Here is a 12,726-nt window from a genome sequence, read left to right as displayed (position 1 = left end):
TTCTCTTGCTTCACTATACGGGACTCTGTTGTTTGTTCTAATAAGTGAAACATTCCTACTCCCAGTCACTTCCGCAATGCTCTCGACGCAGACGTGCGACTTGAACCATACGCGTTGGAAGCGCGATCGAGACAACTTTGGCTGAAGATACGATCAGGCTAAAGATAAGATGCCTCGAACATTGCCATGGCTGGGAGAGGGTGCGAAAAAGAAGGTCGCATCGGCGCCCGCAGCTCCAAGACGGAAACGAACAGCCTCGCCGAGCGATCTTGTCAACTCCGATCTGGACGACCTCGACGATGAGCCAAAGCCCAAGAAGAGGAAACAGGCTGTTCGTGAACCGTCGTCCTCGCCTCCGCCTCTCGCTCGTGGGCCGCCTCCAACAGTGTACATGAACGAGGGCTTGGCGGGCGACGACATGTTCATGATGGTCGAGGACGAGTTCTACTCCACTGCGCAACTCTTCACACGCCATCTACACTACGAGGAGTATGAGCTACTTAAGAAGAAGCACAAATCTCGTGGGCGCGAAATGCTGGCAAATCTTCAAAGAGGTACCGATAATGGTCGGACTCAGCAGAGTAAACAATTGCGCTTGAGGTTGGAGGCGGAGGAGACTAGGAAGAAACAGGCTGAGTTACGCAGGCGCGCGGGAGATAGCAGTGACGAGGATGAATACATGGAGGATCCGCAGCTCGCTGGGCTCATGACGGGTGGTCAGGTGAATGCTGGTCAAAATTTGGCAAAGTTGGCCCAGGCAAGATCGAATAACTCCCTGCAGAGCCCTGCGATGCCGATCAGAACGAGAGATGCCCTGGCGGTTGAAAGCAGCACGCGATTGCGGACAGCGTCAACTTTTGCGCCTATTGAGGAGGCAGACGAAGACGAAGACGAAGACACGGACGACAGTGACGATCTGGACATCAAGCCTACCAAGATGCAGCGGGCTTACAACCAGTGGGCCAACAATCCTGCTTCGGAGACGACGTTTCCTTCGATTGAGAAGTCCGACACAGTTGATCCAGATTCACCGCCGAGAGTGACGACGAATCGCAACCAATTCTCCGACCGCGCATCACCTGCACACAAGTCAACGATGCTGTTCAATCCCAGGTCGCCAGCTCGTGCAGCAGATTCACCAATTCGTGTCAAAGTCGAAGAGCAAATCTCTCCCATCAGACCTATCAAGAGAGAGAAGAAATACAGATCATTCTTCGATGATGAGCCACCTGAGCCATCACGAATAGTACAGATCAAGGCTGAGAAGTCTGATCATGTCAAGAAGGAAGCTGAAAAGCGAAAGGAGATTGAGGATAGCATCCCAACGTTTCTCTTCTGATTGCAAGAGCAGTAACGCTCTGATCTCGTATCTACCACTTCTCCAGCATTGGCCGGATGTCGATCTCATTCGTGAAGCACCTCTTGCTTTGCGTATGCAGATTCCAGTACGACTCGGCAATATCGTCTGCGCCAATCTTTGCCTCGGGTGGCATGTCTTTCAGCCACTCCTTCGTCCTCGGAATATCAATCACACCGTCGATGATCGCATGGGCCACGTGTACACCCTTCGGCGCGAACTCTTTGGCGATCGAGAAGGAGAGCGCGCGCATGGCGAACTTGGCGGAAGCGAAGCTGGACATCAATGCATTGGCTTTGACCGAGGCCGTAGCTCCAGTAAAGATCAAGGTGGGAGGATACTTGGCGTTCTTATCCTCAGCATGCCTCAAGAGGCCGGGGAGAGTGTGCTGGGCGAACATGAATGCACCCTTGCTGAGCCGTTGTCAGCGCTGCATCTCCAAGGTAACACAGAATGCAACTTACACGCTGACTTCGTGACCAGCCCCAAATTCTTCCACGCTCATGTCCAATATCGATTTCCTCACGAACTTTCCTCCAGCATTGAAAATTGCTGCAGCGATTGGAGCATTGCCAAATTCTTGCTCAATCTGCTTGAAAGCGTTGCCAATGCTTTCCTGACTCCCCACATCCGTCGAGATGCCGATTGCCTTGCCGCCATTGCTGTTGATTTCTTTCGCGAGCGATTCGTAGTTCTCAGGATTGCGTGCGAGCAGTACAGTAGGGTATGCGGCTGCGAATCGACGAGCGACAGATGCTCCCGTACCTGGGCCAACGCCGGCCACGATTGCGATCGGTTTTGATGCCATTTTGAATGGGCTGCACAAGAGCTTGAAATAGAGCAATGATGATGATCTGGTTGGGAGTAGGGGACACAAGACACGCTTCTTCTATAGGAAAACGTTCAAGAGCTGCTTAACAATGCATCGGCTTAAACAGAAGATGCCGGACCGGGATTACATACGCAAGTGAGCTCGGTCTTGGAGCTCTCCCACTTGGTGCATTCAAGTGCGTCAATGGCGGGGGATCAGCAGTAAACTGCTTACAATTTCTCAACTGCATACTGGAAATCGACCGGAGATCAAATTGCAAACCTTCCCTGTTCGAAATCTTGACTATGTACTGGTTGGCTAAATTCGAATTCCAAACAGATCTTGCTGTATCTAGGCCGAAGGAAGCGCCAGAAAGCGCCTTCTTGTACCGCAAGCCTGGTCATAGCCCGTATACCGCATCAAACTCCAAGCGCCCATCGGACTGCACTTGTTGAGAAGAGCAGAATAGCACTTATTGCTGCCATGGTTGATGGCAGGCAGCCTGACACTGCAGAATGAGCGGCAACCTTGGACAAATACACCTTTGATCTCCGTATAGGCTTGCCCTTCGACACGCGCGAATTTCATCGGACTGTGACTTCAGAAAGACGTGTGTGTATGTGCCCTACGGAGCTCTTGATGAGAAATGACGATAGTGCTGCATGCAGGGTTTCCATCGATTGTCTTCATCCAGTCATGGATCCTCCATCGCATGGTCAAGGTCTCACCGGGAAAAAAGATTGAGTGTTGCGGTGAGGATGAAAGCATTGACAGCACGTGCAAGCCAATGTGACCAACTTCACGCTGTATCGAAAGGTCCTTCTACTACTATTTCCTCGCACACATTGATCCACTTACAAGCACATCCTGGACAATCTTTATTCTTTCAGGACAACGTCATCGCAAAGGTGCGCGATATATACAAAGCGGCACGCGAGCTTCTCAAAGATGGCTGGTTCCACGCAAGCAGTTACTTCCCTTTGTCAAAGAACGTAGTGACCAGAAATATAGCTTTCCCTGCTCAGCGAAGGACTTCTCAAATTCACGGCCCTACCTCAAAATGGGCACACACAAGATCGACAGTGATGTCAACAAGATTCAAAAGACCTCGCCATTGCTCAACCTCCCAGGCGAGTTACGAAACCGTATCTATCACGAGACTCTCGCAGCCAGCAGGCAACCGCCCAACGTATTCCACCTCAGCAAAGAATCCATGGAACCTCCCCTCCTGACAACCTCCCCTCAAATCCGCACCGAAGCCAGCGGCATTTTCTACGCCAACACAATCCTCCAATTCACCGACCCAGAAGTCTGCATTCGTCGCCTCACCACCCTCACCCCAAAACTTGTCCATGTCATCCCGGAGCTCCGCTACGATACGTCGGAGACTTGTACCGCTGCGACGTCTTGGAGAACTGCTTCTTGCGAAATCCCTGGTTTGGATGAAGATACGAAATTGGAGAATTTGAGAGATGAGCTTGCGAGGAAGGGGATTCGGTTGAGGACTGGTGTTTTGAAGGCTAGGATTTTTATTGCGGAGAGACCGTATTGGTCGAGTGATCCGCTTTCTGCTTGTTTGGATGCGGTTGGGTTGAGGGTTTTGGTGGGTAGGATGATATTTGTGTGAGGGAGGGAGGAGAGGGGAGGGCTTTGTTATCACTAACTACCATTTGGACGGCTTTGGTGGACGCTGTGTTTCCTGCGAGTGTGGAGACCTGAGGACAATCTGGATGCGGCTCCGTACAAGAGATGGCAGCGACCGCAGAATACTCACTCGGAAAATTTTCAGCAACAACGACAACACGAGAAACTATGTCGCTTGCGAACCGAGAATTGCGTCGATCCGGAAACGAAGGTTCGACTCAATATGTACACCTTGCTATCCAAATTGGATCCCAGAATTCGAGAATCAGGTGCTTAGCGCCAAGCAACAGTGAAAGAATGACCGGGCTCAAGCAGAGGCTCTTCAACCTCCCTTATGAGCTCTTCGGTCGGATCGGGGCTGAGGTATTCGATTCTCAAGACACGAATCAGTTCATCAACGTCACGCCGGAGTTGAGACCACCAATGCAACTCACAGTCGACAAGACCACTCGCGACACATTCGCAGAATGGTATTACGGAAACCACATCTTCTGGCTTTCTTGCCAGAATCTCACAACCCTCTTCCAATGGCTGCGATCTCTTCCAACCCACCATCGTCTCCTGATCAACCAAGCCAACATCCGAATCCATTCCACCCGACGCCACCCACTTCCAACCTTGAGACTTCGAGACATGTTCTTCAACCTCGAACCCCTCATCCCAGACCTCCCCCTCGACAGATACCATCTCGAACCCCCAAACAGAGCCTCCACGCTCCAAATCTTCCATCCCCGATTCCTCCTCGTACGCCAAGTTTTGAGGAGAATCAAGCAACAATACGGTCCGTGTGCGTGCAGATCGAGAGGAAGTCGAGGTCCTCCTCCCGATCGTTTCGGCGTCCTTCTCGCCTACACGTTACTTTCGCAGAAACTTCTCCGTGCGCTTGGCGATGATTACACGGCATTGAGTCGCATGCTCCCGGATGCTTTGACGTGTTACAGGATTCGGGAGGTGCAGTTTGAGGTGAAATTCGCGGTTATGAACGTGGTTCCGCATCGGTTTGTTGATATTGCTTGATTGAGGAAGGGAGGGGAGGATGGGTGTGAGTGAGGTAGTGGACCCCTGGGGATTTGGACGGCTGGATATGATCGATTTGTTGGGTACTAGCCTACTGTACTCCAAGTGTGGGATCTGTAAACATTTGGGTGGCTAGAACGTTTGTCGGTGTCCATAGCAGCGAGATCATCTTTTTTTTTGGGATCGAAAATTTCTTCTTTCGTGATCAATTTCACTTAATCATTCTGCTATAGACTTCTCCTATCGATAGAACGAACTACGCTACGGCCTGCGAATAGCACTATATACGATACGAGCAATATCCTTAAGATAAAAACTCTTCAATCTTCTATAAGACCTCTTCGATAAGATTTACAATTCCGGTTCCGTATTCGCAACATTAAATCTTCCAAATCCATTCCTACGATTTTCTCCTGCAAGCTACGCTACAACTCGACCGGATAGCTAATTTTCCTTTACCCCAAGTCGTACGCTTCCTACGAATCTTTTTTACTTCCCGTTATATAGAAAGGGAGATGCGCTCGAATATCGATATATTGCACACTAGATACCTATAAGCTAGCCTAATATACTGCTAGGTACTCTAAGATTGTATTTTCGAGGACCTTATCTTAATACTTGCCGTCGGTATACGCTTAAGAGGAGAAAATCCCCATTGTTCTATATAGTAGATGAGTAGATAGTCTCGTCCTATCCATCCATCCATCCCACTACACCTTCCTTCCTCTCATCCTCTCTAGTTACAAAGTATAAATAAAATCCGGCCTCTTATCACCCGCAACCCAAATCTGATCCGGCGTCATACCATCATGCATGCCATCCCTCTTCCCGGACTTCCTGAGTCGATTCTCCCTCGCCAACATCGTATACATAAACACCGTCCCGCCCAGCAAACACACAACCAAATACCCCAGCACCGTGCCATGCCCAGTATAATATTTCGGCTTCTGCTGCTTCAAATATATATTACTCGAAACCACACCGTTGAGATTTCCCCATCCGACGACGATTCCGATGATGACGCCGCGTTTGTAGACGCCTTCGAGGTTGTTGGAGGCCCAGGTGAGGGTGTTGGGGATGGTGGGGTAGATGCCTGCGGCGCCGAGGAAGGTGCCGGCGTATTGGATGTGAGGGTTTTGGGTGCCGATGAGCATGCTGAAGCCGATGATGGCCATGGTGACGGTGAACATGTTGCAGATTCCGCGCTGTTTGGTGCGGTCGGCGACCCAGCCGATGAAGATTGTCATTGTGGCTGCGACGGCGTAGGGTGGGACGCTGAGGAGTTGGGCGTGTGTGCCTGCGTAGCCCATACCGGCTAGGATTGTTGGGAGGAAGAGGGAGAAGGCGTATAGTGGGCAGAGATTTCCCATGTAGATCAGAGCGTAGCCCCAGCATTTCCAGTCTTTCAATGCGGCGATGATGTGGCGTTTGTCGTACTCTTCTCCGGTGCTAGATTGCTTGTCTTCGGCGAGTCGGCGGCGAACACGTAGTCGTTCGTCAGGTGTTAGGAAGCGTGCCGTATCGGGCCAGTCGAAGACCATGAACCAACAGAAACCTCCAACAAATCTGAAAAGGGTAGAAGCGTTAGCAGATGATCTAAGCGAGGAAACGCGATTCGCAACAAGGCGACGCGCTTGCCGCTTGAGAGTGAGACACGAGGGCTACTAGGCGGGAATGGTTTACTCACACAGTCGCGAGACCTTCGATGATGAAGATCCAAGCCCAACCATCTTTCCCTCCGATCCCGTCCATTGAGGCAATAGCTGCGGCGAGCAGTCCGCCGAAAGAACCTGCTAAAGCGGCAGCGGAGAAGAAGGTGGCTGCTCTGAGTCCGAGCTCGCTTCGCTTGTACCAGCAGGAGAGGTAGTAGTTGACTCCGGGAAACAATCCGGCTTCCGCCAATCCCAAGAACCATCTGGCTGCGAGGAGTCCTTCGTAGTTGTGGACTACACCCATCAAAGTCATGATTGCGCCCCATATCAAGATGATGCCGGTGAAGAAGACGCGCGGTGTGAGGCGCTTGAGCAAGACGTTCGTGACTGGCTCGGCCAGGGCGTAGGAAATGAAGAAGATGGTCTGGAGCGTGGTAAGTATGTGCGCATATGAAGCATGCGGGAAGTGCGAAATACCAGAGTATTATTGTAATCATGTCCTTCCATATCCAAGTCCTTTTCCATCCCAGCCAGACGAGCATTGCCGATATTCGTTCGATCGAGGAAGGAAAGCAGGTATAGCAAGCACAACCATGGTATGAGCCACAGGTCGACCTTTCTCATAAGAGCTTTGTCCTAGAGTTTGGGTCTTTAGTCTTAGCATTTCTTGTGATGTTTTGCAGACGACACTTACAAGAGCTTTGCGCTCTTCGTCTGTCTTGCCAACATCCGGATCTGGGATTGCGGCCAGGGCGGCCTTGACTTTCTCATCTTGAAGAGACTCTGTCGAGCTGATCACATACTCCTTCTCTTGAGGTTGCTCTTCCTTGATCTCAGCCATTGCGTCGCTTATCGCACGTTGTTGTACGGCGAGACGAAAAAGCGAAAGAAAGCGGCGACAGCGAGCCAGGGACAAGGTCGTGCCGCAAAGCAGAGGCAGCGGCAGTGTTATCATCAGTCTTTATCGCTCCATCTCGAAGCGAGCCAGATCCCCCAGATGTTCCGGGGTTGATTTGATCCTTCTACCTAGCTGGCAGCTCGCGTGGCCATTGGCCAAACAAAGAATCGTCTTCGCACAAAGGGAGACCATCAAAGCCCCGGATCAGCCTTCGTATACACTCAGTGCAGTCATAGATCCGTTGCCAAGGTGCTTGATAAACAATGTAGGCAGTTCTCCGGGCTGTGCTCGAAGGAACCCCACGGGCAAATATTTGCACTTTCCATCACGACGGCGCATGGCACCCACGTTCATGCATATCATCCCTCGCATTTGACTTGCTGGCAAAGATGCGGACTTGGCTGCCAAGTCCAGAGATGCCTGGCAGGGTCTTGGCAAGTTCGGCATCTTCGGAAATCGCACAATTAATCGTGTGATGAATGGCGATACGATGAAATTGCGGCAGAAAGGAACGGCTGTTTAGGCTGTATATCTGCGTCTTGGAAGCATCTATAACAAGCCGGAGGTGTGCCGCATTGTAGGAAACAGGTGTTGATCAAGTCTTGGGGGTCAGCACGAAAAAACGCCAGCCAAGACTTTTTGTCTCTTGGAGTACCACACCAACAACCGTCCGTCCAGTCCGGCTCGGTGGAATTGCGAAACCGCTATCCCGAGCAAATCGTTTAGAACTCTCGACTGTTACTCCGACTTTACGAGCACGTGGCACGAAGGCTTCAGTTGGTGATGATGATCATATCACGCAATGCAGTAGAATGCTGTAGGACGAGCGATGGTTCGATGTGGGCTGTCACCTGATTGCTCTAATAATGTGACAAGGTAGAGCTTCGTGTGGACCAGACTGTTTCCTAAAACGTGAGCAGACATTCCCACCATAAAGGCTCGATACTGCTTTCACGCAAAATTTGACACCGAGCTTCATTTGTTCCGAACTTTCCATCCCAGATCTACAGTGATTTGAGGAGAAACTGCTTGCTTCCGAAAACATCTAGAGTGAGTAAAAATGCTTGAGCAACATCCCCTTGCAAAACTTGCCGGTGAGGCGATTCGCGATACAATCTCCTGACTTCCATGCTCTGCGTCCAGACGGTGTGTCAAACAACATCCGACACCTCTGAGCTGCTTTCTAGGAACTCCTGCCTGGAGATGGTCTTGCTGTGGAAGGCAGATCTTCATCATCGGCGGGCTGTCGTTGCGTGAGAAGCATATGAATCACATCGGACGAGGCTACGTGCTGCTGCTGTACGTTAGACCGGTGGAACATCGACAAAATGCGAAGCAATACATACCGAGCTCTCAGTGATAGCCATCTCTTCCTCGAATTGACCTGGCATGTGGGCTGCCGCCTCATACGGCTTATAGATTTCAAGCTCAGCACCTGGATGGCGTCGGTAGTCCATGAGCATCTCATTAAGTAGCGTGGCGTTGGTTACAGAGTCCACGTCGTAGCCCCGGAGTGCCATGCGGTCTCTGATGTATTCTGGTATAACGCTCTGATCTGAGACAAGCGTGACGCTGCTTGGCTCTGGCTGTAACATGGACGAATTGACATGGTCGCGAAATTCAGCAACTCTCGCTGATATCACGCTCTCCTCCGAGCTGCTTTCACTGTCAAGCACCAGCAGACATCGCTGAGGTTGCGAAGCCGCGATAGCGTTGTTAACGAGTTCATCGATATCAGAAGACGCCGGGGCCGTTCTCGGTTGAGTCTTGACCTTCCTGCCCTTTGACGGCCTTCCACGCTTTCGAGGAGCTTCTGCTTGAGGCTTTGCGTGACCGCGACCCAAACTCCTGAGCTTCTTCCGAGCAGGCTGAGGAGCCTTGGCGGGAATCTCGTCTGGGCTGTCGTATTGCTCTTCGGTTGCTGTCGGCGTACTGCGCTTTCGCGGGTTAATGATGGCTCTGTGCTTGTAGCCAGGCAATCCAAAGTCCTGTGGATGATGCTTGGCGGAGTAGATGACTGCCTTTTGTGCCTCTTTCCGAGAGGAATGGCGAACAGCTCTGGGATCTGGGATGCGCGGCGTCAATACGGGATGATCCAGTTCTCCTTGCGAGATGTCAGGGTCAGGATCGCTCTCTGCGTCAGTCAAAGGAGGCGATGAAGGCAGACTCGAATCGTCGTCATGTTCCGGAGTGGCAAGTGACACGGACTTGGATGTTCGACGAAGGACCTCCTTGCTGTTTGGCCGAGTGTAAACGTCTATAGGATGAAACTTGGAGGAGTAATTGGCATGTTGATTGACAATTCCACGGGAGGCGCGAGTAGCGTGTCTGCTCTGAGTCGCACGAGGCACATCTTCTTCCTGCCCAAGGTCTTCGATTGTGGCTTCGGCGGCTCCTTCGTCGAGAATCAGAGCCTGGTTAAGTCCACGAAGCGGACCCCTTGTCCTCTTCTGGCCCATTGTTTCGGCGCAAGCAGCTGACGAGATAGAGGGAGATACGGAGCCGAGAGAATTCGCAGTGGAACAGAAACAAGGTGTCGCTTGCCATCCAGCAGGCAACTTCCTCCATCGCGAGGCGAACGGAAGGAACGCGTCGAGCACACCAAAGGGAAGGCAGTGACGGCAAAGCCGACCAGAACCCAATGAGATGCATTTAATCATAACGACTAAGTAGATCATCTGACCGAGATGGCAACGAGCGTGCACATCATCCAACCTGTGTCCGTATCCATGTCCAGCACTTCACTTCCAGTCCAGGCCTCCATCCCGACAGCACCCTGCTAATGCTGCGTGGTTGATGCTCCCTCCCAACGCCCACGCTGAAATGTGAAAACATTGAAACGACCGCTTGAACGCAAATATGAGATGGCAGAACGTGTGAATGAGAACCACCCGCTTGCGCTTGCGACTCCATGACAAACTTGTTACCATGCTAATGCACCGCCAGCCGTGTGCTGCGCACGTGAGCGAATGTCCCGAAGCGCAGATCACTAATGTCAAGCTCGCCATCATCGTCATCAGAGCCGTCATCAACTTCGAGTTCGTCAACCTGCAGTTTTGGCTGGGTTGGAAAGGCAACGTTGACGGCAATGCTATGAACTTGCTCATTCCAAGCCACATCGGCAGCGAGCTCTCTCTTTTCCGCCTCTTCGGCCAGGCAACGACGTTCACCAGTACGTCTCTGTCTGACGGCCGCTTGTTGCGCTTTCTCTCGCCGTATTGGAACCTCAGCCTCAGCCAAGCTCATAGCCTGAGAGAAGTGTTCCTTGGCATTGGTGATCTCCAGAGTGCAATCACCATCGCGGAGCATCTGGTGTGCAGCACGCTCGCATAGAAGTTGAGCTTTCTCAAGCTGACTGTCGACCTTATCAAAAGCTTCCGAGCTATCGTCTCGAGGGGACGGAGGTGCACGAGCACGAGCGCGACTGCACCTGTAAATGAGTCCAGCGCCTATCGGGTTGTATTCGCCTTCGTCCTCTCCGCTGTTGCTACTGGCTTCGCTGCTGCTGGAGCTTGCTCGAGACAGTACGTCCACTTGAGCGCTGATCTTGCCCTTGCGGATGGCATTTCTACATGTTCCCACCGCGCGAACCAACTTTTCAAACTTCTTCTGCGTGTCCCCATCGTAGAAGACCACCGCGGACGCTTTGTTACGAAATTTGGGAGGACCTGAGCCGGAGCATGCAGATGCTGTCTTCCGCTTCCTTTGAGATAATCTCAGAGCGTCGGAGTTCGTCGCATGTGGTAGTTGCGGGCGCCGCAGCTGATCGTCCTGTTGTCCGGCTTTGCTGGATCGCTTCGACTTCAAAGAGAATGTTTTCGAATCTCTCTTGGGTATAGCAATTGCTTGTTCAGCGGGTTGACATGTGAATAGTATCTCTTCTTGTGTGTCTGCAGCACTCTTCAAGATGGCCTCCAGATCCGCTATCCAACATGGAACGCATTCCAACAAAGATTCAATGCTTTTTAATGCTTCATTTGCCATATTCATGCCCTTCTCCAGCGGCTTTCAGAACAAGAAGATCAAGCGTGACGAAGTAAGATGAAAGAATGAAAGCAGCCAGCGTGACTGCGGCTCCCTGCCGATTGGGCGCTTCGTATGGTGGGAACAGCCGGCGGGTAGCGATGAAACAACAGAGCAACACTGCTCGCTCCTCACAGTGCGGCGAGCAGTGGTGTCTGACGGTCAATCAGGGAAGAGTATGGTCGTTGGGTGTAGTAATGATGTGTGTGGAGGAGAGAGAAGAGAAGCTCTGAGCAGGAGCGAAGTGTGAAAGCCAGCGCACGCCTCGTTCTGCGGCGGACCAATGCAGCGATCGGCGGGAGACCCACTCGGCGCGAGCCTAAGTAAGGCAGCTGGCGCAATGTGGACGTGAGTAGTGAAGATGTGGCCATCGTGGATATGCAGCCCCTTGAGTCAACATGTCTAAACTGCTTGACAGACGATGGCCGAGGTGGAAGTTCAGGGAGTTCCTCACGAACTTCATCCATCATCATCAAGAGGCACACGCACTATCAAATACTCATTTACACCTCGAATGCCGTCACTTCGACAAACAATTTTGGGTTGAGGACCAAGAGCACACCCCGACCCCTGCGACGCTCCGGAATTGGCGTTGCGGCCCTGGCGCTCTGTCTGGGTCGCGTGTGAATGGTACACAGCTATCATTCAGGAGCTCTTGCAACATTTCTAAGCCTATGTCTCGAGGCCATACAGTTCGTACTCTGTGGAGTATCAGTGACATTCATCTGGTATCATCATTAGGCCAGCGTAAAACATCACACAGTGACACAGATGCTTTTCTCATTTCAACAAGCATCAATATACCGGTAATCAATCTAATAATAATAACATTCTCAAGATGGCGCAACATCGGCATTCTACCGGCTCTCTGCAAGCCCCCCTGCACAGAACCTGGAACCTTGCCGTACGCCCACAAAGTCCACAAAGACATGCTAGCACCTGCAACTTGGAACTGTCTGCACTCGGAGACAGCTGCACCACTGTCTGTATAGATCAGCGTACAACACATGAGAATGACAAACATTGCATACACACGTGCTGATCGCGAAAATGCAACAGCAGATCTGAGATCAGCGGTGACGAACAGGAAACTGACACGCATGCGGCCTCCTGCACCCAGCCAGACAGCTGAGCATCCTTTGACATGGGGAGGTCTCCGCTAGAACCACGGAGAGCACATCGGACCCTCCTGCCCTGCAACCTTACAAGCCTGCAATAATGAGCTCCATCGCGTTGCGACACTGGCCGTGACAAGTGAACAGCATCACGCTGAGCTGTAGGGGTGCTGTTAGTAACCACTTGTCGGTGGAAAGCAACGTTAGTA

General features: G+C 51.7%; 6 protein-coding genes across 6 annotated transcripts; 2 read left to right on the top strand and 4 right to left on the bottom strand.

Moving 5' to 3' along the window:
- Positions 1–3: 3 nt before the first annotated feature.
- MYCFIDRAFT_216594 (uncharacterized protein) lies at positions 4–1,339 on the top strand (the record flags this gene model as incomplete). The annotated part of the gene is made up of 1 exon (XM_007932486.1): positions 4–1,339. Exon 1 carries the CDS (start codon positions 170–172, stop codon positions 1,337–1,339), a length of 1,170 nt encoding a protein of 389 aa, XP_007930677.1. The 5' UTR covers positions 4–169.
- Positions 1,321–2,247, bottom strand: MYCFIDRAFT_70815 (uncharacterized protein). Its single transcript, XM_007932445.1, has 2 exons — positions 1,822–2,247; positions 1,321–1,770 (listed from the first exon to the last, which is right to left on the bottom strand). Exons 1-2 carry the CDS (start codon positions 2,163–2,165, stop codon positions 1,371–1,373), a joined length of 744 nt encoding a protein of 247 aa, XP_007930636.1. The 5' UTR covers positions 2,166–2,247; the 3' UTR covers positions 1,321–1,370.
- Positions 2,248–3,228: 981 nt separating this feature from the next.
- Positions 3,229–5,107, top strand: MYCFIDRAFT_80697 (uncharacterized protein; the record flags this gene model as incomplete). The annotated part of the gene is made up of 3 exons (XM_007932485.1): positions 3,229–3,771; positions 4,068–4,810; positions 5,080–5,107. 3 exons carry the CDS (start codon positions 3,229–3,231, stop codon positions 5,105–5,107), a joined length of 1,314 nt encoding a protein of 437 aa, XP_007930676.1.
- A 462-nt stretch (positions 5,108–5,569) lies between these two features.
- MYCFIDRAFT_190618 (uncharacterized protein) lies at positions 5,570–7,322 on the bottom strand (the record flags this gene model as incomplete). The annotated part of the gene is made up of 4 exons (XM_007932484.1): positions 5,570–6,395; positions 6,517–6,905; positions 6,959–7,117; positions 7,176–7,322. The coding sequence occupies 4 exons, from the start codon at positions 7,320–7,322 to the stop codon at positions 5,570–5,572; spliced, it is 1,521 nt and encodes a 506-aa protein (XP_007930675.1).
- Positions 7,323–7,997: 675 nt separating this feature from the next.
- Positions 7,998–8,878, bottom strand: MYCFIDRAFT_183847 (uncharacterized protein). The gene is made up of 2 exons (XM_007932483.1): positions 8,523–8,878; positions 7,998–8,429 (listed from the first exon to the last, which is right to left on the bottom strand). Exon 1 carries the CDS (start codon positions 8,840–8,842, stop codon positions 8,684–8,686), a length of 159 nt encoding a protein of 52 aa, XP_007930674.1. The 5' UTR covers positions 8,843–8,878; the 3' UTR covers positions 7,998–8,429; positions 8,523–8,683.
- A 1,128-nt stretch (positions 8,879–10,006) lies between these two features.
- On the bottom strand, positions 10,007–10,727 carry MYCFIDRAFT_212342 (uncharacterized protein). Its single transcript, XM_007932482.1, has one exon. It carries the CDS (start codon positions 10,686–10,688, stop codon positions 10,311–10,313), a length of 378 nt encoding a protein of 125 aa, XP_007930673.1. The 5' UTR covers positions 10,689–10,727; the 3' UTR covers positions 10,007–10,310.
- Between the last annotated feature and the right edge of the window lie 1,999 nt (positions 10,728–12,726).

This window comes from Pseudocercospora fijiensis (genome assembly GCF_000340215.1).
Source record: "Pseudocercospora fijiensis CIRAD86 unplaced genomic scaffold MYCFIscaffold_9, whole genome shotgun sequence".
Taxonomy (NCBI): domain Eukaryota; kingdom Fungi; phylum Ascomycota; class Dothideomycetes; order Mycosphaerellales; family Mycosphaerellaceae; genus Pseudocercospora; species Pseudocercospora fijiensis.
The sequence above is the reverse complement of the archived record's forward strand: the minus strand, read 5'-3'. Positions and strand labels throughout refer to the sequence as shown.

What these genes read in the sequence shown, in the direction of transcription:
- MYCFIDRAFT_70815 (XM_007932445.1), bottom strand. Translation starts at nt 2,165, where the DNA reads ATGGCATCAAAACCGATCGCAATCGTGGCCGGCGTTGGCCCAGGTACG. An exon ending in GCTGGTCACGAAGTCAGCGT is followed by an intron (nt 1,771 to 1,821) that starts GTAAGTTGCATT and finishes ACAACGGCTCAG; the next exon opens with CAAGGGTGCATTCATGTTCG.
- MYCFIDRAFT_183847 (XM_007932483.1), bottom strand. Translation starts at nt 8,842, where the DNA reads ATGCTCATGGACTACCGACGCCATCCAGGTGCTGAGCTTGAAATCTAT.
- MYCFIDRAFT_212342 (XM_007932482.1), bottom strand. Translation starts at nt 10,688, where the DNA reads ATGCTCCGCGATGGTGATTGCACTCTGGAGATCACCAATGCCAAGGAA.